At 51.5% G+C, this 21022-nt stretch overlaps 1 protein-coding gene across 1 annotated transcript in view; it reads left to right on the top strand.

Annotated features, from left to right (window-relative positions):
* The window catches only part of LOC120299952, a 36782-nt gene extending 25148 nt beyond the window's left edge, over window positions 1–11634 (top strand). The window contains exons 3-6 of the mRNA XM_039325328.1: window positions 6877–7002; window positions 7573–7785; window positions 10925–11029; window positions 11491–11634. Coding sequence (XP_039181262.1) covers window positions 6877–7002; window positions 7573–7785; window positions 10925–11029; window positions 11491–11520 — 474 coding nt within the window. The 3' untranslated portion in view covers window positions 11521–11634. The remainder of the gene's footprint in view (window positions 1–6876; window positions 7003–7572; window positions 7786–10924; window positions 11030–11490) is intronic.
* The last annotated feature ends 9388 nt before the right edge of the window (window positions 11635–21022 follow it).

Here is a 21022-nt window from a genome sequence, read left to right as displayed (position 1 = left end):
CATGTATTTTACCAGGAAACATAGATAGTTCAGCCAAGAAAAGTCAGGGCACTCCTACCATACCCAAGCACTCCAAATGTGTTGCCAGTGTCCATTTTGCTCTATGAGTTCATGGTGACCTAACCCTAACCCTAAGTGGAATTTTCCTCCAATGGGGTTTTCCCATATATTTTATCAGGAAACATAGAAAGGGCAGCCTATAAAAGTCAATGGCCTCCTAACCTTATCAAGGCACTCTGAATTTGTTGGCCGTGTCCATTTTGGTCTATGAGTTCATAGTCACCTAACCCTAACCCTAAGTGGAATTTTCCTCCAATGGGATTTTCCCATGTATTTTACCAGGAAACATAGATAGGAAAGCCTAGAAAAGTCAGTGCCCTCCTAACCATCCCAAGCACTCCGAATGTGTTGCCGGGGTCCATTTTGCTGTATGGGTTCATGGTGACCTAACCCTAACCCTAAGTGGAATTTTTCTACAATGGGATTTTCCCATGTATTTTACTAGGAAACATAGATAAGTCAGCCAAGAAAAGTCAGGGCACTCCTACCATACCCAAACACTCCAAATGTGTTGCCAGTGTCCATTTTCCTCTATGAGTTCATGGTTTCTTAACCCTAACCCTAAGTGGAATTTTCCTCCAATGGGGTTTTCCCATGTATTTTATCAGGAAACATAGATAGAGCGGCCTATAAAAGTCAATGCCCACCTAGCCTTATCAAGGCACGCTGAATTTGTTGGCGGTGTCCATTTTGCTCTATGAGTTCATGGTGACCGAACCCTAAGTGGAATTTTCCTCCAATGGGATTTTCCCATGTATTTTATCAGGAAACATAGATAGGGCATCATATAAAAGTCAGTGGCCTCCTAACCATTCCCAAGCACTTTGAATTTGTTGCCGGTGTCCATTTTTCTCTATGAGTTCATAGTCACCTAACCCTAACACTAAGTGAAATTTTCCTCCAATAGGATTTTCCCATGTATTTTACCAGGAAACATAGATAGTTCAGCCAAGAAAAGTCAGGGCACTCCTACCATACCCAAGCACTCCAAATGTGTTGCCAGTGTCCATTTTGCTCTATGAGTTCATGGTGACCTAACCCTATGTCACAGGTTCCGAATAATGAAGCACTTCAAAGAACTTTCAGGCATGTTTCCTAAAGTCTTTATTACAGAGCTACAATATTGCCGGTCACCATCATGGAGGTATTGATGCCAGAATCTGACTTCCTCTCGATGGCATCAATCTTTTCTTGCTAAACCCCTCCCTTGTCTTGCAGTCACAAGTCACATTATCCAATTAGTGTGAAGGTCAAAAGTTTACTTCCTCTTTCTTTCTCCGGGCTTTCCCCCCTCCCCACTCTAAGCTATGTATTAACCCAGTAATTACCAGACAGTTTTTCATATTGTCAAAGCAAGAATATACAGTATTTGCAGCATTGACACCCTAACCCTAAGTGGAATTTTCCTGCAATGGGATTTTCCCATGTATTTTACCAGGAAACATATATAGGGCAGCTTAGAAAAGTCAATGCCCTCCTAACCTTATCAAGGCACGCTGAATTTGTTGGCGGTGTCCATTTTGCTCCATCAGTTCATGGTGTCCTAACCTTAACCCTAAGTGGAATTTTCCTCCAATGGGATTTTCCCATGTATTTTATCAGGAAACATAGATAGAGCAGCCTATAAAAGTCAATGGCCTCCTAACCTTATCAAGGCACGCTGAATTTGTTGGCGGTGTCCATTTTGCTCTATGAGTTGATGGTGACCTAACCCTAACCCTAAGTGGAATTTTCCTCCAATGGGGTTTTCCCATGTATTTTACCAGGAAAAATAGATAGAGCAGCCTAGAAAAGTCAGTGCCCTCCTAACCATACCCAAGCACTCCGAATTTGTTGGCGGTGTTCATTTTTCTCTATGAGTTCATGGTGACCTAACCCTAACCCTAAGTGGAATTTTCCTCCAATGGGATTTTCCCATGTATTTTACCAGGAAATATAGATAGGGCAGCCTATTAAAGTCAGTGCCCTCCTAATCATACCCAAGTACTCCGAATGTGTTGCTGGTGTCCATTTTGCTCTGTGAGTTCATGGGGACCTAACCCTAATCCTAAGTGGAATTTTCCTCCAAAGGGATTTTCCCATGTATTTTATCAGGAAACTTAGATAGAGCGGCCTATAAAAGTCAATGCCCTCCTAACCTTATCAAGGCATTCTGAATTTGTCTGCAGTGTCCATTTTGCTCTATGAGTTCATGGTGACCTAACCCTAACCCTAAGTGGAATTTTTCTCCAATGGGATTTTCCCATGTATTTTACCAGGAAACATAGATAAGTCAGCCAAGAAAAGTCAGGGCCCTCCTAACCATACCCAAGCACTCCAAATGTGTTGCCGGTGTCCATTTTGCTCTATGGGTTCATGGTGACCTAACCCTAACCCTAAGTGGAATTTTCCTCCAATGGGATTTTCCCATGTATTTTATCAGGAAACATAGATAGGGCAGCATATAAAGGTCAGTGCCCTCCTAATCATATCAAGGCACTCTGAATTTTTGTGCAATGTCCATTTTGCTCTATGAGTTCATGGTGACCTAACCCTAACCCTAAGTGGAATTTTCCTCCAATGGGGTTTTCCCATGTATTTTATCAGGAAACATAGAAAGGGCAGCCTAGAAAAGTCAATGATCTCCTAACCTTATCAAGGCACGCTGAATTTGTTGGCGGTGTCCATTTTGCTCTATGAGTTCATGGTGACCTAATCCTAACCCTAAGTGGAATTTTCCTCCAATGGGATTTTCCCATGTATTTTATCAATAAACTTAGATAGGGCGGCCTAGAAAAGTCAGTGCCCTCCTAACCTTATCAAGGCATTCTGAATTTGTTGGCGGTGTCCATTTTGCTCTATGAGTTCATGGTGACCTAACCCTAACCCTAAGTGGAATTTTCCTCCAATGGGATTTTCCCATGTATTTTACCAGGAAACATAGATAGGTCAGCCAAGAAAAGTCAGGGCCCTCCTAACCATACCAAGGCACTCCAAATTTGTTGGCAGTGTCCATTTTGTTCTATGAGTTCATGGTGACCTTACCCTAATCCTAGCATTCCAGATAGATGGTTGTCCAGTCTCTTCTTAAAAGACTCCAGTGATGGAGCACCCTCGACTTCATTCCACTGGTTAATTGTCCTGCTGTCAGGAAATTCCTCCTTAGTTCCAGGTTGTTTTTCTCTTGGATGAGTTTCCATCTGTTGCTTCTTGTCCTGCCTTCAGGTGATCCTCCCTCTTCTTGGTGGCAGCCCCTCAAATGCTGGAAGACTGCTGTCCTGTCACCCATGGTCCTCTTCTCTTGACTGGCCATACCCAATTCCTGCAACAGTCCCCAAACAACCGCCATCTTTCAGTGTCTGAAGAGTTGAGAAGTGTGAATGACAGTAATGGAACTGTGTGCCAGGCAGGCATGGCACACAGGGAGGCGTCCATCTCAGGCAGCAGGACCTAAGGGCTACGGGGCCCTCCATGGGTCCCAACTGGAAATACACTAGTGATGGGATGTGGCAATCCTTGGTGGCATCAACAACAGTATTGTGTCGAGAGCAAGAGAAGATGCTGCTCCCTTCTCCCTAGGCTGGTCAGCCACCCCCGGAGTAGGGCAGCCAGACAGCTCTGTTGGCATTCATTCTGGCACATTCCAGGAAGGAGAAGCACCCTAGTTTATGATGTTCAGTCTGGGCGGGAAAGAGCATGTCCAGAGTTGATGGGGATACGTGGTTTTTTTCCTTCTTCTGTGGCTTCCTTCCCGTCCTCCAGCTTTCAGTCTTTTCTCACCACTGTTACTATCACTGATACTGTAAGCCACTATTTCTAATAGAAACCATGGTTTACTTAGTGCTTGGGAACAGGGTACACACATAAGGAAAAATCAGAAAGATAATCCTGAGTTTCTTGCATTGCTGTTTCTACCCAATGATGATTAAACAGGAGCAGTTTATCCTAGCGACAAGTGTAAGTAAGTGGATGAAGGCTGAGGGGAGGCGTCAGAAGCCAGGACACCTGGCTGGAGAGAAAACTGGAGGCAGAACTGAAGCAGAACGAAGAACTGAATTTCCTGACCTTTTTATTCCTTCTCTTTAACTGACTTGGCTGAAGAGTCTCCGGGGCGCTCCAACCTGCCGTTCTCAGTGGCTCCAAATCTGGAGGTTACTGGAGTTTAAGAAGAGGTTGGGCCCAATGGTTTCCTTCTGATCTCAGGATCTGATCACAACAGTTCGTAATGTCGGAAAGCATGCTTCGCTCTCCTGTCTTCCAGCCGGGTGATGCCCACCTTTAATGCAGGTCCGGCACGGAGCGGCCTCCGGCTCTGCCCTGCTCATTCTGGCGTGACTTAGGACATCGCTCTCATTTGCAAATGAGGATCTCATCCCAGCATGACCTTTCCTCCGTGGAACTCATCCTGAGTCATGTAGCAAACAGTATCGGGATGTGTTCACAAAGAAGGCTTTCTGCACAAACCTAGATGTTCCCTCAGATGTTTTCGAGTTTGTGAGAAATTCACAAAAGGAATTCAGTCAGAACTGAAGAAGCTTCTTGGATGGGAAGCGAAAAGTTGTCAAAGGAAAAAAACCAAGAAATTCCAGCTGCCTTTTGGGAAAAGCGCCTTAGGGACATATCGTGACCCTGGATCATCATCGTGGGGACTCTCCAGAGACATCGAAGGAGAAAGCGGAAGTCAAGATCCTGTCTGGATCTGGGCTGAGGGACGGGCAGCCTCCCGCCGGCTGTTCTGTTCTTCCTCAGGTCACAAAAGGGGAGTCAGCAACAGCCCTCCTGCTTGCTCAATGAAGACGGGGGGGGGGACCCCGATTATTTCGTAGCAATATCATTAATTACTCCTGTGCGTTACGCTGGAGGATCATCAGCAAAGCAGAAAAAAGAGGGGGGAAATTGCCCCCCCTCAGTGGAGGAAAAAATCAAACAGCCAAGGCACCGAGCAATCAATTCATAAGTTAATTAGTGCACAAACTGATTAGAAATCTCTGAGCAAAACGAGAACTGAATCCTCCTGCTGGATTTCATTTATGAAATTCACCAATCAGCACTGAATTTTTAATTCAAACGGGCAGTTGCAAAATTGGCTAACTGTGTTGCATATTAAGTCCTCTTCAGATACTTGCTGAAAACCCTAATTATTAGTTCAGTGGAACTCAAAATGAAATGCCTCCTGATTTGGGGAATGGGACACACCCGTATCTAAGTAGATGCAGGCTCCGTTTTATTTCCTCGCTTCTTCATTTGTGGGGACTTTTCCCTGCTCGGTGCTTCCCGTCTTCCTAGGGCCCGGTTCTGTCCTAGTCGGGCCATCAAACTGGCAGTCCTTGACCTACAACTGCTTGTTTAGTGACCGTTCAAAGTCAGAACGGCACTGAAAAATGTGACTTATGGCCACGTTTCACAGTTACGACCTTTGCAGCATCCCTGTGATCGTGTGATCAGAATTCAAATGCTTGGCAGCTGATTCATACTTACGACCATTGCTGTGTCCCGGGGGGAGTCATGGGATCCCCTTTTGCGACTTTCTCAGGAGCAAAGCCCAGGGGGGAAGCCGGGTTCACTTAACAAGTAGGCTACTAACTTATCAACTGCAGTGATTCACTTAACAACTGGTGAGACAGATCATAAAATGGAGCAAAACTCACTGAACAAATGTTTCACTTAACAACATACATTTTGTGCTCAACTGTGGTTGTAAGTTGAGGACTTCCTGTCACTCCATTGTGGTATGCAACTTATTAAAGTATTTGTAAGTCAAATTTATAAAGCGACCCATAATAATTCTGGCTGGCATATAGGTGAAACACTCACAATACAGTGAAAGAACAAAGAAATTGTAACTTTGCGGGGGGAGGGCAGAGATAGCATCACAAGAGGGCCTGGGGGGAAGACAACTCTTTGAGGCCCTCTTCCGAGGCAAAGAGCATTGATGCCCTGCCCCCCCCCCGCAAGGAGGGCCCACGGGTGCCCCTTTGAATGTAGACCCTGAGAAAGGAGGGCTATGAACTGGCCCAGCCAGTGATTGCCCAGCTGTGGGTCAGAGCCAGCCCCTCCTCCTGGAAACCATGGCCCTTGTTCCCCAGCCTCTCCGTCTGCTTCCCTGCAGGCCAAAACGCACCCAGAGCACTGGAGGTTTTTAAGAAAAGACCAGAGAGACGTTTGTCTAGGATGGTACAGGGCCTCCTGCTCGAGCAGGGGGGTTAGACTAGAACAGGGGTCCCCCACCCCCGGGCCCTGGATTAGTACCGGGCCGCAGCATGCCAGCAACTGGGCTGCACAAACAAGCAAAACCCCATCCATGGGATGCAGGCAGCACACAAAACCACGCACCCTCCGGTCCGCAGAAGAACCTCTCTCCATGGAACCGGTGATCCCTGGTGCCCAAACAGTTGGGGGCCTCTGGACTAGAAGACCTCCCAGCTCCCTTCCAGATCCGTTCTGACTGCTTTCTTTCGGGAGAGCTGCACCGTCTCCAGGCTGAGGCAGATCTGGATTCCCCGGAACTGGGAGGCGAGGGCAGCCTTTTGTGCCCATAGGAAGCTGCTCCAACTGGGTCTGCGTCTGCGTCTGCGTCTGCGTCTGCGTCTGGGTCAGGCCTCCTTCCCGGGCTGAGCTGAGGGAAGCCGGGCGAGGCAAGGGGTCAGCCGGCCGGCTGCCACCACAACGACTGCGCATTTGAGGCCTGCGGGAGGGCAGCACGCTGGCTGCTGCTCAACTGTGCCAGGATCACACAGCTGTCACAGTGTGGGAAGGCTGGGCTGGGGATGGGACTCGCTCGGGCGCTGACAGCTTCCGACAAGTGGTAGCTGGAGCTGCCTCCTGTTCCTCCTGCAGGGGCCCCGGCTGGCGAGGGAGACCACTGGAGCATCCGTCTGCGGTGGTGACGGAACGTCGGGAGGCTTCGGACAGCTGGCTCCCTTCAGTTCTCGGGAGCTTCGCAGCGTGAAGCAGGGAAAGCCGGTGAGAAGTAAGCGCACTCCCGTTGGGTCCGGGGGAGCCACAATTTGGTGCTAAATCAACCGATTAATCTGTGATTATTAGGACTTTGAACGTGGCAATGTCTCCCTCCCACAGTTTGGCCTCAAAAGAGGAATAAATGTCAAAAAGCAGAATTAGCTGCATTTCTGCCAAAGTGCTGGAGGGAAGGGCCGAGCACAATCTGTCTTCCGAAGCAAAGTGAGAAGAACGTCCGCCCAGGGCGGGACGGCCCAGCTCGGTCCCCGGGGAGGCTGGGGCTAGAAACCAGGACGAAGGGAGGCTGTCAAGGCCCTGGGTGGAGCGTCTGGATTTCTGAGCAGAGCCTCTTTCTCTGATCATGAGTCTGGACAGCCGGCTGCCACTCCTTCCCCACCTGCCTCTCGCTCAGCCAGAAGCCTTGCTTGCATGTGACTCAAAGATGTTTTGCAACTCCACCACCCCAGGCAGGCTGTCTAAGAGCATCTCCCAGGGGGGGCCCTGCTAGCAACCACGGGAGGTCCTAAGAGCTCACTGCCAGTGACCCCCGCCGTAACCACTGCCTCTTTCTTGCAGGTCATGCCAAGGGAGCGGCTGTGGGTCTCAGGGCGCCAAGGCCCAAGGACATCCCCACTCTCAAAGACCGAGCCTGGGGGGTCTTCGTCCTTTCAGCCACAACCCTTGAACCCTGGGGCTGGCCGCCGACTTGCAGGAGGAAAAAACCGAAGATTCCGGGACAGGAAGGAGCGGCCAGTGGGGACCTCGGCCCTTGAGGAAGCACCTCAACTGGTAAAGGGCTTTTACAAGCTTGGGATGGAGGCCCATTAGCCCCCTGCTGGGTCTGGAGCAGGAGGGCAGGCTGGGCTGGAGGTCCTGGGGAGCCGGCTGGCCAGAGGAAGCCTCTCTGATCAGCACCAGGGGGAGGCCATGCTGGCCTGCGGGCGCCCGTGATGTTCCCCAGGAGGCGTGTCCAGCAGGGCAGTTCGGCCTCCCTTCTTCTGCTCTCAGCCTTGGCGGGGGGGGGGGGGTTTCGGGATAGAGATGTGAAGGGAACATGGCTGCCCACCCAGGTGTGAAGAAGGCTTGCATTTCCAAGGTGAAAGAGGTGACATTTCTCTTGTGGAGGCAGAGCTGATGAGGAAGGAAGGGCAGCAAGCAGGCCTGAAGCTACCCAGGTGGGTCAGGTGACGGGCAGGCTGCTCCTGAGCCCCTCCAGGAAGGGCCGGACCTTCCCCAGAGAAGCAGCCGAGGAAGCAGCAGTGAAGCCTCTGGAGAGCCTGGAGCGAGGAGGAGGACGAGGCTCCCGGGCCCATGCTCCCCTCCCTCCTACTTCACCTGATGGATCGGGAGATTTTCTCTCTCGGATCTTTTTGCGGTCTGGGCTTGCTGTTCCTCCAATAAGGAGCCAGGAAGCCCTTACCCCAAAAAGTATTTGCGAGGGATCACGTCATCGGACGAGAAGGGCCGGGGGGCTTTGAGGGAGGTCGCCCACCTCGAGGTCTCGGAGAATGACGACAGTGCCGGTGCGGGATGGAGGACGCTTCTCGTGAGCATGAGCTGCCCCTCGGCCCACCGCCCGGCTCCCCAAAGGCAAGAGGCTTAAGAGAAGACCCTCCTTGCCGCAGGTGGGACGACGGACAACTGCCCAGGTGAAGCCGAGGCTGCTAGGAGGGTGCAGCCCTCACCGACGGTGGGAGGGGGGTCTGACGTTGGCTCTTGAGTCCCACTGGGCAGTTTCAATTTCTACTAGAACGTTCATACAATGTTGGTTTCATAATGAAGGGTACCACCCTAATCAGGACCTTCTTCTTCCCATCATAAAATAATGTTTTTTGTACCAGAAAACGCCTTGCAGGCTTCAGATGGCTGCGCTCCTTTAAGCCCAAGGCAGAGATGGGATATAGGCCACTCGGAGCCGTTTGCAGCTGGAGCAGCCTGGAGCTCAATAAATAAAGGCAGAATAAATAAACAAATAATGCAACAATTGGGGTAGTTTGCTCATTACAGAGATGTGTCTAAAGTTACTTCAGTGTTTATTGTTGCATTTCGTAAGCTTCAGGCTCCCTAACTAGGCCCTCTTTCCCAACTGCATGGGAGTATCACTGCCAATGGGCCATCCCCCCCCTTGCCTGAACCCCCCCCTGCCTCCCTGGGAAGAACCGGAGGGAGACTCTGGGGGGCAGTCAGAAGGGCCAAAAAAGGACCCCGGAAGCTTTGGCGCAAACCACCCCAAAGTTTCATTATAAAAGTGATCAAAGGAGGAATTATTAAGCACCAGCCGAAATGGATTTAAAGAAATTCTGCCCTCCTACGGAGTCCTGGGATACTCAGAGATATTGCTGCATAAGAAGGATTTGCGAGGGGCCAGAGGGCGAGGGGTCAATAGGTGGGAGGGTTTTAAATCAGAAAGAGGAGCTGAGTTTCCAGATTACCCCCCCCCCCTCCTTTAGCTGAGCTTTCCAGTCCCTGCATTCCTGAAAAAGCAGCCGGAGCAGAGAGTGGGAGCGTGTCCCTCGCTGCCTGTTGTGTGAGAAAGTGCCTCTGGGCTGCCGAAGGGCTGCTGAGAAGGGAGGGTGACCCTCCTGCCCCCCCCCATTCCCAGAGACCTCCTGGCTTCTCCTGGACAGGTGAGTCCTCTCCCTATTGCCAGCAGCTCCAGGCCTGGCTGCTTTCGGGCGGCTGAGAATAATCGGAGCTGGCATTTTGGAGACCAGCGGCCGAAGGGGAGCGAAAGGGTTTCTCACCCTTCAGGAGAGCGGCTGTGGTGGCGGAAGGTAATGCTTGATAAATGGCTCGGCCAGGAAATTTCAGGCTCCGTTGCTCACGTTTCCTCTCTGGGCAAGAACGCCTCGGATGGGCCAGGGAGAAGCTGTCGCTGCACAGCCTGTCTCTCCGCCTGCTCAGCTCCAGAGCACCAGTGCCCCGGCCGTGCACCCCAGAAGGCCATCAGGCACCAGGGAGGCAAACGGCCAGTGGGCCAAGCTCAGGGGTTTTCTGGCCTTCTTCAGAGGGGGAGCTTCACGGGGCCCACAGCATCTGCCGCCCTGCTTTGGCCCACCCCCCACAAGGGAGGCCAGAGTGGAAGGAGGAGAAATCTTTAATTAAAATGCCCCCCTTCCCCCCCACCCTCCTGGGGGATCCTCCTGCCCTGGGCAGCTGCAAAGGCCCTTCTCCAGTCGGTGCTTGGATGTTTGGGGTGGGGGGCAAGTAGGACCTTTGCTCCCTCCTGGGGTTTTCTTCCCTGGTGATGCCAGGTGCCCTGACCTACCCTGACCCTGGTGCGAGTCCTACCACTATTTATTTATTGGCCGATTTGTTGCAAACAGTATTGCATCTCGCTCTCATCCGACTCCAGGTGGTTTACAACAGAAGGTACCATGGGGAGGATTCAAGCTATGCCAGGGAACACCCACTTTACCAGTTCAAAATCACCAGAGGTTTAATGCCCAAATGTAAAAACAAGTCATCCTAAAACCCCACAAGGGTGAACTGGCCAAACGGCCAGTGGGACACAGCTTCTCCCTTGACCCTCAGGAACATCGTTGGGAGAGCTCTGACCCCCAGCAGCGCCTGGTCCACAGTGGGGGGGCAGCCATCAAGAAGGGGCTCCCCCAGGTTCCTGCCTCCCCTCAGAGCGGCAAGCTCTCCTGGGGGGAGGCTCCCTAAGGGGAAAAGGGGGCAACCCCCGCAAGCTCTGCAGGGGACGCACAGAAATTGAGTGGAAGGCAAAACGGGGGCTGGATTGTTGACCTGGGCCAGATGCCATCCCCGGTGGCCTTGAGGCGATCAGACTGCGGTACTCCAGCCAAGAGTGATGTGGGCAGCACCCACCATGGCCAGGGTCTCCCCATCCCAAAAGAGCCCCAACTAGTTCCCGGACGTGGGCAGAGGCCCTCCTGGCCACAGTCTCCATCTATTCTCCTGGTAGGACGGCCAAATCATGGAGGTGCTTCAGGGGAGTCCAGAGTCGACGCTGGAACTGAAGCAGAAACGGGTTCAAGCTACATCTTTGCTCTACCCACAACATCTGGAGGTGAGTCGTTCCACTAATTAATTGTTCTCCCAGTCAGGAAATTCCTCCTTAGTTCCAGGTTGTTTCTCTCCTTGATCAGTTTCCATCCTTCGCTCTTTGTCCTGCCTTCTGGTGCTTTGGAGAAGAGGTTGACTTTCCCTCTCCTTTGGGAAACCCCTGAGATATTGGAGCACTGCTATCATGTCCCCCTCCTCCTTCTCTTCATTAGGCTAGACATTCCCAATTCTAGCAACCGCTCCTGATATGTTTTATTTATTTATTATTTATTTATTTAATTTTATTTATATGCCGCCCAATCCCAAGGGACTCAGGGCGGCGTACAAAATTAAAACAATAATCTAACAATAAAACAATATAATCATACAGCGTGTCCGATCATATCCCGCCCCCCTCCCCGGGGACATCATTTTAGCCCCCAGTCCCCTGATCATCTTTGCTCCTCCTCTCTGCACTCTTTCCAGAGTCTCGACATCTTCTTTACATCGTGGTGACCAAACCGTGAAGCCCAAGGACCCACTCCATCCAGGTAGCTCTCCAGCTAAAGCAGAGGACTCAAAGAGCCCACCCCCCCCCACCTCCATGCCTCTTGCCAGCCACCTCCCAGATACGGCCTCCCATCTCAACTGCCGGGAGGAGCCACGTGGGACCTGGACTAGCAGACTGAGGTTGGGAGACCTCCGCTGTGGAGAACCCCCCCCTCCCTCCCTCCCTTCCTGCCGCCATCAGCCTTAGCTGCTGGGTCACTTTGCAAGACGTTGCCAGCCGCCTCATTAGATGTTGTCCAAGCTGCGCCAAGCTCAGTGTGAATCTGAGCAATTTTATCTGCGAACCGTCAAGTGAGAGTGTCACAAAGGCCTGCAGGAGATTAATCCTGTCTGCTTTCCTCCCAGAGAGGATTAATGACTCCTTTTCAGCTCTGGTGCCTTGAAGCTGTCGTGAAACTGCAGGGGGAAGATGTGGCTGTGAAGGTCATGCAGACACTCCAGCGCCCCTGAAGGCACCGAGGGGGGTGGGCTCTGGAGCCCCCCCCCATGGATTCTGGGATCCTGTTAGAGCAGAAGAGGCTGAGGATGACTCCTCTCCTGTTCCCCAGATAGGGACCTGGATGCCTGCTGACTTCAGAGTGTGGCTGAAAGGGAAGCGCCCTAAAACGCAGCCTCTTCTTCCCTGAATAAAAGACGGGCATTGCCCTACCTTGTCTGGTCATCTGTGGAGAGTCTCAGCTATCCAGGCCATGGTTGTCCCAAAGGTCTGGTTACCTTTTTGAGAAAAAAACACCTTTGGGACCACCTCACCTGGGGAAAACTGGCATCCGAAGGGGATGGCAAAAAGGGCTCCGGACCAAAGGCTGGGAGACCCCACTCTGTGTAAGGCCGGGCAGAGCAGAATCGGAGACGGTGGGTCCCATCCGCGGATTTTCCCTTCTCTCTGCTCCTTCACGGAGGTCAGCACTGGGCAGCAGCCCCGAGGGGGAGGCGTGGAGGGGGTCTTGTGTGCACCACCTGGACAGTCCGATGATGGCACCCATATCACCTCGGCTTGGTATTCAGGGGTGGGCAGTTTAGGGTCCTCCCGAAATGTGGGGCTCCCCACATTCATCGCGTGGCCAAGATTACGAGAGGCCCATCTTCCTCCTGACCCCCCACCTGGGGTTCCCTTCCTTTGAGCTCAACCTGGCTGAAGCCCAAATTCAGAGGAGCCCCCTCTTCTTTCACAGGGTCCCCTCCCTCCCCGTGCAAGAGACAGGGTGACCTGGCACCCAGTGAGAGCTCTGGGGTCACTTCCTGCAACAGGGAGGGGGACTGAGTTGTGTTATGGAGCAAAACAGTGAGGTGAGCTGAGCCTCACCAACCACACAAGCTCCCTCGCTTTGACCCAGCTGACCTCACTCGGGGGGGGGGGACAGAGGAGAAGCAGGCGGCCATCTTGGCCCGGAGCCCGGACTTTGTCCCTCGGGGGGGCTCTTTTCCTGCTCCTGAGAAGCCCACCTGGCTCTCCAAGGGGGTCTGCAGGAATCTTTGCGGTGACCGATAGCAAGAAAAGCTGACCCTGGACCCAAATGACAGAAGGAAACAATACAGGTAGTCCTCGGCTTATGACCACAATTGAGCCCAAAATTTACATTGCTAAGTGAGAAATTTGTTGTGAATTTTGCCCCATTTTTATGACTTTTCTCGCCACAGTTGTTAAGTGAATCATTTCAATTGTTAACTTAGTCACACGGTTGTTAAGTGAATCTGGCTTCCCCACTGACTTTGCTCGTCAGGTCGCAAAAGGAGATCACGTGACCCCCGGGACACACTGCGACCGTCATAAACATGAGTCAGTTGCCAAGCGTCTGAATTTTGATCACAAGACCGCGGGGATGCCGCAACGGTCGTAAGGATGAAAAACGGTCACAAGTCACATTTTTTAGTGCTGTTGTAACTTTGAATAGCCACCAAATGTTGTAAGTTGAGGACTGCCTGTACTTTTAGAATCCCAAGTAAGCGGCACTTAGACCACTCCTGATCTGAAGAGCTGTAGCAGGAGGGAGAAGCGGGGGGGGGGGGCATCACCCAGCTGGCTAAGGAAACCCCCTGCAAGAAAGCAGCCAAGCTCAGAGGCCCCCAAGGGCTCCGCGGGACATAAATAGTTTAAATAGTTTAAATTGCTTAAATTGGACACGGCACATCAAGCAGAGCTTGAACAGGCAGCAAGGGTCCTCAGCAGGATTGTCTCCCAGTGACCTGTTTTCTGGGAGGGGGGGCTCCATGGTATCCAAAGCAGAACATCCAGATTCAGCCACAGTTTTGTTCCACACAGGATAAACCCGGTGAACTCTCAAGCTTCCTCCTTCCGCTCTGCATTCAAAATGGACAGTGATGGGCAGTCTTAATTTGTCTATTTTTATTGGTGCACAAATAAAATGTTGAAGCGAAGACCTTGCTGGTTCCCCCATTGGGGACAAATTGCTGGGAAGGAGGGGAAAGCAGCCCCAGCCTCCCCAGAAGCCCCCTCCCCTGCTCTCCCCTTTTCCTAGGCTGGGAAAGCCCAGGAAAGCTGCTGACAGCAACATCTCTTTCACCCCCCTCCCCAGACCTCAGCCTTGGTCCCTCCGAGCCCCCCCCCTACAGTTGCTACCATGATGGCATTTCAGATGGAGGCCGAGTCCTTCTCCCTTCTGTTTTTTTTGTAGCTGAGCTCTGACATTGCTCCAGGTGCTGGATACGTGCTGGAAAAAAAGAAAATTTATTCCTGTTTGATTCAAACAAATTGGCTCTCTCAACACTGCGAACATGGGATGTTCTTGCTTTGACAACAGATGGAAATGCAGCCATTTTCCTCTATTGCTTTTAGAATCAGTTGCTGCTGGGAGGGGGAATGCGGATGACAGTCCAGCTAGTCATAACAATAATAGCTCAGCCGTGGGAACCCAAGGTCACTGGGCCCAGAGGGGCTGGAGAGCTGGGGAGAAAGCCCACACTTCAAGCTAATTGGGGAATGTGATTTATGACTGTTTATTGGAGGAGGGAATTGTGCTTTGATACTTTGTATCCAGAGGAGGGGGATTCAGTTTTTGGTTTTGACTATGTAGTGCCGATACTTTGTTTCTCGATACTTTGTTTCTCGAATAAAAGATTCTTTAAGGTAAACAATGCCTCCAAGTTCTTCTGAAGAGTTTCATCTACGGGAACCATGACAGGCTCTTTGGAACTGCCAGAAACAAAGGCTGGCCCAGAGGAGGAGGGGGAGCAGCCTGTACAGCAGCAGCTGATGGAAAACAGCAGGCGGGAGACCAACCGGCTCTGTGGGTAGCTGTCCCTGGTCACAGGCCAGGCAGGTGAGAGGCCATCCCCAGTCTCTGCCCTCCAGGGGCCTTTGGGAGGTGCCCTGCCTGAGCAACACAGGCCCCAGCCCTCCCTCCGTTTCAGCTCCCCACGGGTTGCCTGACCTCTTGCATCAAGGGATTTACACACACACACACACACACACACACACACACACACACACACGGGAATGAAGGGAGTGTTTTTTGAGCATGGTGGTTTTCTTGCAGACATTTCATTACCCAATTAGGTAACCTCATCAGTCTGCAAGGAAACAAGCCAGGTCAGAGCGCACCAAGCACCCTCATTTCAACTCTGAGCTAAAAATACCCCCCTTTATTGGTCCGTGTGGGGATGTCTTCTCCAGGTGGTTCCAGTCAAGATGCTTGATGACCCAGCCCGGAGAGGAAGCTGATGAGGCCGCAGGTGCTCTCAGCGGCCAGGCAAAGGACCTCCTCAGACACTGCAGCCACCTGCTCTTGCTGCTGACCACCTGCCACCCAAGGGGCTTCCTTGCCGGAACACCCAAACTTCCCTGAAGGCTCCCCAGCCGTCCGTTTCCCTCCAGGCCGCAAGGGGTTCTGAAAGGGGGAGAACTGCAAGGACCCCCCTGTGGGAGTGGCCCTCCTGGCTGGAGGTGCTTCTAAGAAAGGGCGAAGAAACGGCCTGGGCTCCACCTGTGGAGGGAGAAAGGAGGAGCATTCAGACAACAACTGGAGGCACGCACAACGGGGGGGGGCAGCTTTTGGGGTGGGAGGGATGATTTGCCTCAGCAGCCAAGGAAGTCCCCTTGGGGCATCCCTGGGAAGCTGGTCCAGATGCTCACAGCTTTCCATTCCAGCCTTCGGTGACCTGGCAGAAGAGCTTCCCCCCCCCCCCCGCCGCCCCGTTGCTGGCAGAAAAAGCCCCCCCCCCCGTCCGTCCAGCAGGGACATCTAGCAGGAGGGATCCAGGAGAAACCGTCACCCTCCAACCTCTGACCTTGTGCCAAGGCTGAAGACCCCAGAACCCCTTTCTAGCCACCCTCTCTCCGTCCGAAAGTCGCTCCAGCTGCCCGGGGCTTCTCCCCCTTCTCGCTTCTCCATGAAAGCGGTTTTCCGCAGGGAGCAAAGGAAGCACTTACCGAATTATCCTCTCCATTACGCTGGTTGCGAGCGTCATAAAAATTTCATCCCGTTTAAACCGCCCGAATGATAGACTTGGGTACGCAGAAGCACACAGGCAAATCCTCCCACTGGGCCCCTCCGCCCGTCCAGCTCACCCCGGGGCCGTTCAGCCGCTTCCCCGGGCCTCGGCAACCCCCAACAACGCGCTGAGGGTCAGGGGGGCTCACTCAGTCACTCACTCGCCCAGCCCCTCCCTCCTTCTCAGCCCCTGCCGTTGTTTGGAGCGGACAGAGGGTCGGTGGGGGCAGCCGGATAAAGCGGCTCAGTTTCAAAAACTCCCTCCCCCCGTCTCTCTCCGCGTGGGGTGTGTGTGTGTGTGTGTGTGTGTGTGTGTGTGTGTGTGTGTGTGTGTGTGTGTTGTGAGTGCAAGAAGCGCTTCTTTCCGCGTGCAGAATCCCCCAGGGTTTCCTTGGCTGGAGCTGCTGTTGAGTCCTCTGGTCGGATGCGGTTCCACGTTCCCGCTGCTCCCGCCAACCGTCCGCACCAACGCCGGGCAGGGAAGCCGAGGACCGCAGGAGAAGCGCTCCGGGGAGAAGGGAAGAGCCTAGCTCGCTCCAGCGGCCCTGGGGGTGGGGGTGGGGGTGGGCGGAAGAGACCCACACTTACCTGAGCATTTTAGCTGGGGGGGGGCGGTCAAATCTTGCCTCGGAAGCAGGGCATGAACCCCAGGCTGGCAGGGACTTCGGAAGAGCCTTTCGCTTCGGGGCAGGTTTGGGTAGAGCGCTCTGGGAAGAGAAGCCGCAGCGAGGCTGCCTTTCCCCGCAGCCTGAGGGTCAGCCGGGGTCCTGGGTCTCAGAGCCGGGGGGGGGGGCGCGCCTCGGCCTGGCTTTGCCGAGAGAGCTGGGTGTGGGCGCGCGTTTTCCTCCGCTGCTCCCCCCCCCCCGGTGCCTCTAAGTGATGCAGCCGCACGTCGCTCCCTTCGGAAGCTTTTGCCCCGACCATAAACTCGCCACTCACCTCTCAATCTCGAAGGATGATCTCTCTCTTCGCCAAGCCCCAGATCCCGGAAGCGGGTGGATTCTAGAGCTGGAGCAGGAGCGACACCCAGCGGACACCTGTGGGAATGACCGTGTGGGATCTTCCGGGAGACTCGTCTCACCGAAGGGACGCCGGTACGGCATCTCCCGCGCTTGTCTCGCTCAGCGCTGAGTGTAGGAGACGGACTGGTCTAGGACTGGTAATCACTGGGAGGCAACTGGGCTGAAACAAATTCAAGCTAGCGAGAAGGAGTGGCTATGCTCCGCCAACTCCAGTGTCGTCTCTAAAGCAGGGCTCTCCAAACTTGGCAACTTTAAGACTTGTGGACACCAAACTCCCAGAATTCCCCAGCCAGCCCTGCTTGAATTCTGGGAGTTTGATGTCCACAAGTCTTAAAGTTGCCAAGTCTGGAGAGCCCTGCTCCAAGGGGGGGGGGGCTGTCCTTGAGGAAGCAGGTCTATAACCTGCAAGGGGAGGGGGGAAACGGGTGCAGTCCTCCTGGACTTGTGATGCCTGCTAGAGGAGCCAGGAGGGGCTTCGCTCAGCTCTGGCTGACCCACCGCAAAACCTCTCCGTGGGCTGCCTTTGAAGACCCCTTGAAAACTGCAGTGGGTTCAAAATGCAGCTGCCTGTATATGTTTTGGTGCCAGTTAGATGCTGGATTCTGCACACCCATACAGGATACTAAAGGCACGGCTCCTTGGCATCATACTGGCTCTTGGTCTGGTCAGCAGGACCATTCTTACATTCTAAGGATGACCCTTTCAGAGGTAGAACAGCCTTTAACAGAGTCTTGTAACCAATGGAGCTTGGGGTTCTCAGCCATCCCTTGATCAGCCCCGTGCCGGCAGAGCATCTCCACAGAAAGATCCCATGAACCTCTGGGACTCATATGGGAAAAGATATGGGGCCAGTTCCAGCAATGTTCTTCATGAGTGATCTTATTGTCCACAACGGAAAGTCCTGTTTGTAGAAGAGTTATGAAGCTCCACTGATGAGCAGAATCTTGGTGTGGAACAGGACATAAGGGCATAATTCACGTTACCTGTAAAGACAAGTATTTTAATTGCTCCTTTCTTTTGTCCTGGAGCTGCCATGTTTACCTCTGCACTGGGTCTGAACATGTCCCCATAAAGCTCTGGAAACCCACAGGAGAGAATCTGGACCTGGGATGCCTTTCCAGAACGCGTGATGTGCTCCACAGGTTTCAGCTGCCCCTCGAGTAAGATTGCCCCTTTCTTTCCTGATGCAAAGAATTCCCCAAAGGCCAAGTGCCCCCCCCACCCTCTGGCGTGAGATGTACTCCACTGTAGGTGAGGGACCTCCTGGCCACAGCTGTGCCAATGGGGGGGGGGGACTCTCCTACCTCTCGGATTGAGACCTGCTCAGGGCCAAGAGGAGATCCCTTTGGGGCAGGTGACCCACCTCCATCACCGGTCTGAGACTGCTGGGTAATGCTGATGGGGGTCTTCCCTCTCCCGCCTCTCTCCATTCCACTCCATTCCAGTGCTGGCCATGGGCAGGGTCTTATTTTCAGGGAACAAAACAGCTGCCAGCTTTCTCTCTTCGAAGACAATCCTGCCAAAGATAACAGCAGATCATGCAGAATGTTGAACTGCAACTGACAGTTTATTTTGCCTTCTGAACAGATTGGATCACCGTCTTTCTTGCTGATAATGGCACCGTGCGAGTCACCTCCGCCAGCGCCTGGGAAAGCGTTTAGCTGAAGTGATGTGAGAAAAAAAAAATCCTGATCTTTCAAAATCAGCTAGAATGTTGACCTTATTATATTCTTTGTCAATTAATGTTAGTAAGCATTGTAATTACAATAGTAAAACTAATTATACAGAGCTGTGGAGGGGGGCCTAGTGGTGAAGACACTCACCTCCCACTTGGAAGGTTAAGAGTTTAATCCTAGATAGCAGCAGATGTTTCTCTCTTGGGGCACAAGAAAAAACATCTGCTAGGAACTCCCTGTAGGTGCCAGGAAGGGCATCCGGGCAGTAAACATTCAGCTCCATTCAGTCGCTTCAACTCTACCCCGAATCAAGGGATTACAGTGTCATCAAAAGGGAGTAAAACTAGCACACACTAAAAGAAAGATGGAAAAATAGAATAAAAAGTGCAAAGGAAAACATTGGAAAAATTACATAATAAAAAGAAAAAATAGAAATAAAAATAAGAAGGTAGCAAAGAAACACACACACACACGTGTGTGGGGGGGGGGTTTGTATGTGTGATTCCTAAACTTCATCACAACAAATATAATTTTATTAACTTGTCACCTCTTCTTAAAGGGCAACACATGTGCTCATCTTCCCATGTTCCATTTCTTATGCATAAACCAATCGACATTGTCTTTTCTATCCTAGTTTCAGCAAAACTCCATTAAGGATTATCAGAAATAACATCATATCTATTTTAAGGTTGATCAAATAAATCAACTTTATATTCCTTCCCTGTTTTTTAGCAATCTTAACCTTTAGCCCAAGTAATATCATGGAATTTGATTTTTCATTTTTTATTTGTCCCTTTTTATGATATTCTCAAAGCTTTAACAAGCCTTTTTTGTATATCCAACATAAGAAAATGATTCAGGTTTATTATCTTCTTGGTTTATTGTTCTGATGAATGACAGCCACCGTGCTTGAATCTGGCTTCCCCATTGACTTGCTTGTCAGAAGGTTGAGAAACAGGATCACATGACCCCAGGACACTGCGACCATCATAACTATGAGTCAGTTGCCAAGAATCTGAATTTTGATCACGTGATCATGGAATTGCTGCAATGGTCGTAAGTTTGAAAAACGGTCAAAAGTCACTTTTTTTTCAATGCTGTTGTAACTTTGAACAGACACTAAATGAACTGTTGTAAGTCTAGAATTACCTGTAATTTGGGGCAAGCGGGAGAGAGAGGTGGGGAAGCACACGCAGCACAATCAAGAGCAGGATGGAGCCAGCGGCACCTTCACCGAACGCAAAAAGCTGTGGTTGTGACTGTGGTTAAACAGGTTGCACAGACATAGCCTGCTTGTGGTTCAAAGCAGAAATTGGTGCAGATATATAATTTTTAATTAACTTTCACCCTGATTTTAAATTCATCCTTGCCTTATTAAACTTTAATGTTTACATACTGTTTTTATGTTTTAATATTTTATTTGTACACTGCCCGACGTCTCTCTGTGAGGGAGATGGGTGGTTTTAAAATGTGATAAATAGATAGACAGATAGACAGACAGACAGACAGACAGACAGACAGACAGACAGACAGACAGACAGATAGATAGATAGATAGATAGATAGATAGATAGATAGATGGATGGATAACATGTTAACCTGGTTACTGAGTCAACCCAGTTTTTGAGCTTGCACAATACATTAAATGGAGGGAAGGTAATAAAAGAAGGATAATCCACCCTGGCTTGTTTTGCAAATCCCCTGATAATCCTGTAAAGCACAATCAATAAGTCCCACAGTTATGGGCTCAATTAAGTCAATATGACAGTTGTAGGTCTTCTGGGTTCAGAGTCAATGCCCAAAAAATGGCCATAGAGAAACACCCCCTCTGCGGATTAGGAGTGAGCTGGAGAGAAGCTGAGAATGAAGCCTCACACTGTGGGGTCCTTGGTGCTCTCTGAACTGGGTTGTTTCCTTGCAGACATTTCATTAGCCAATTAGGTAACATCCTCAGGGCTAGAAGGGAAGTGGGGTCTACAGAAAGGAGGAGGAGGAGGAGAAGAAGAAGGAGGAGGACAATGACGACAACAACAACAATGACAACTGTGGGGTCCTTGGTGGTCTCTAAGCTTGGTGGTTTTCTTGAAGATGTTTCCTGACCAAACTAGGTAGCACCATTAGAGCTAGAAGGGAGTGGGGTTTGTGGAGAGGAGGAGGAGGAGGAGGAGGGGAACTGTGGGAGTCCTGGTGTTCACTGAGCCCAGTTGCTTTCTTGCAGATGTTTCATTTGCGATAGCAGAAGTACCTGGACTTATAGACTGCTTCACAGTGCTTTACAGCCCTCTCTAAGTGGTTGTCAGAGT

Source organism: Crotalus tigris, unplaced genomic scaffold (genome assembly GCF_016545835.1).
Source record: "Crotalus tigris isolate CLP2741 ecotype Arizona unplaced genomic scaffold, ASM1654583v1 scf7180000024328.341495, whole genome shotgun sequence".
NCBI lineage: Eukaryota > Metazoa > Chordata > Lepidosauria > Squamata > Viperidae > Crotalus > Crotalus tigris.
This window is presented reverse-complemented; position numbering and strand designations above follow the sequence as displayed.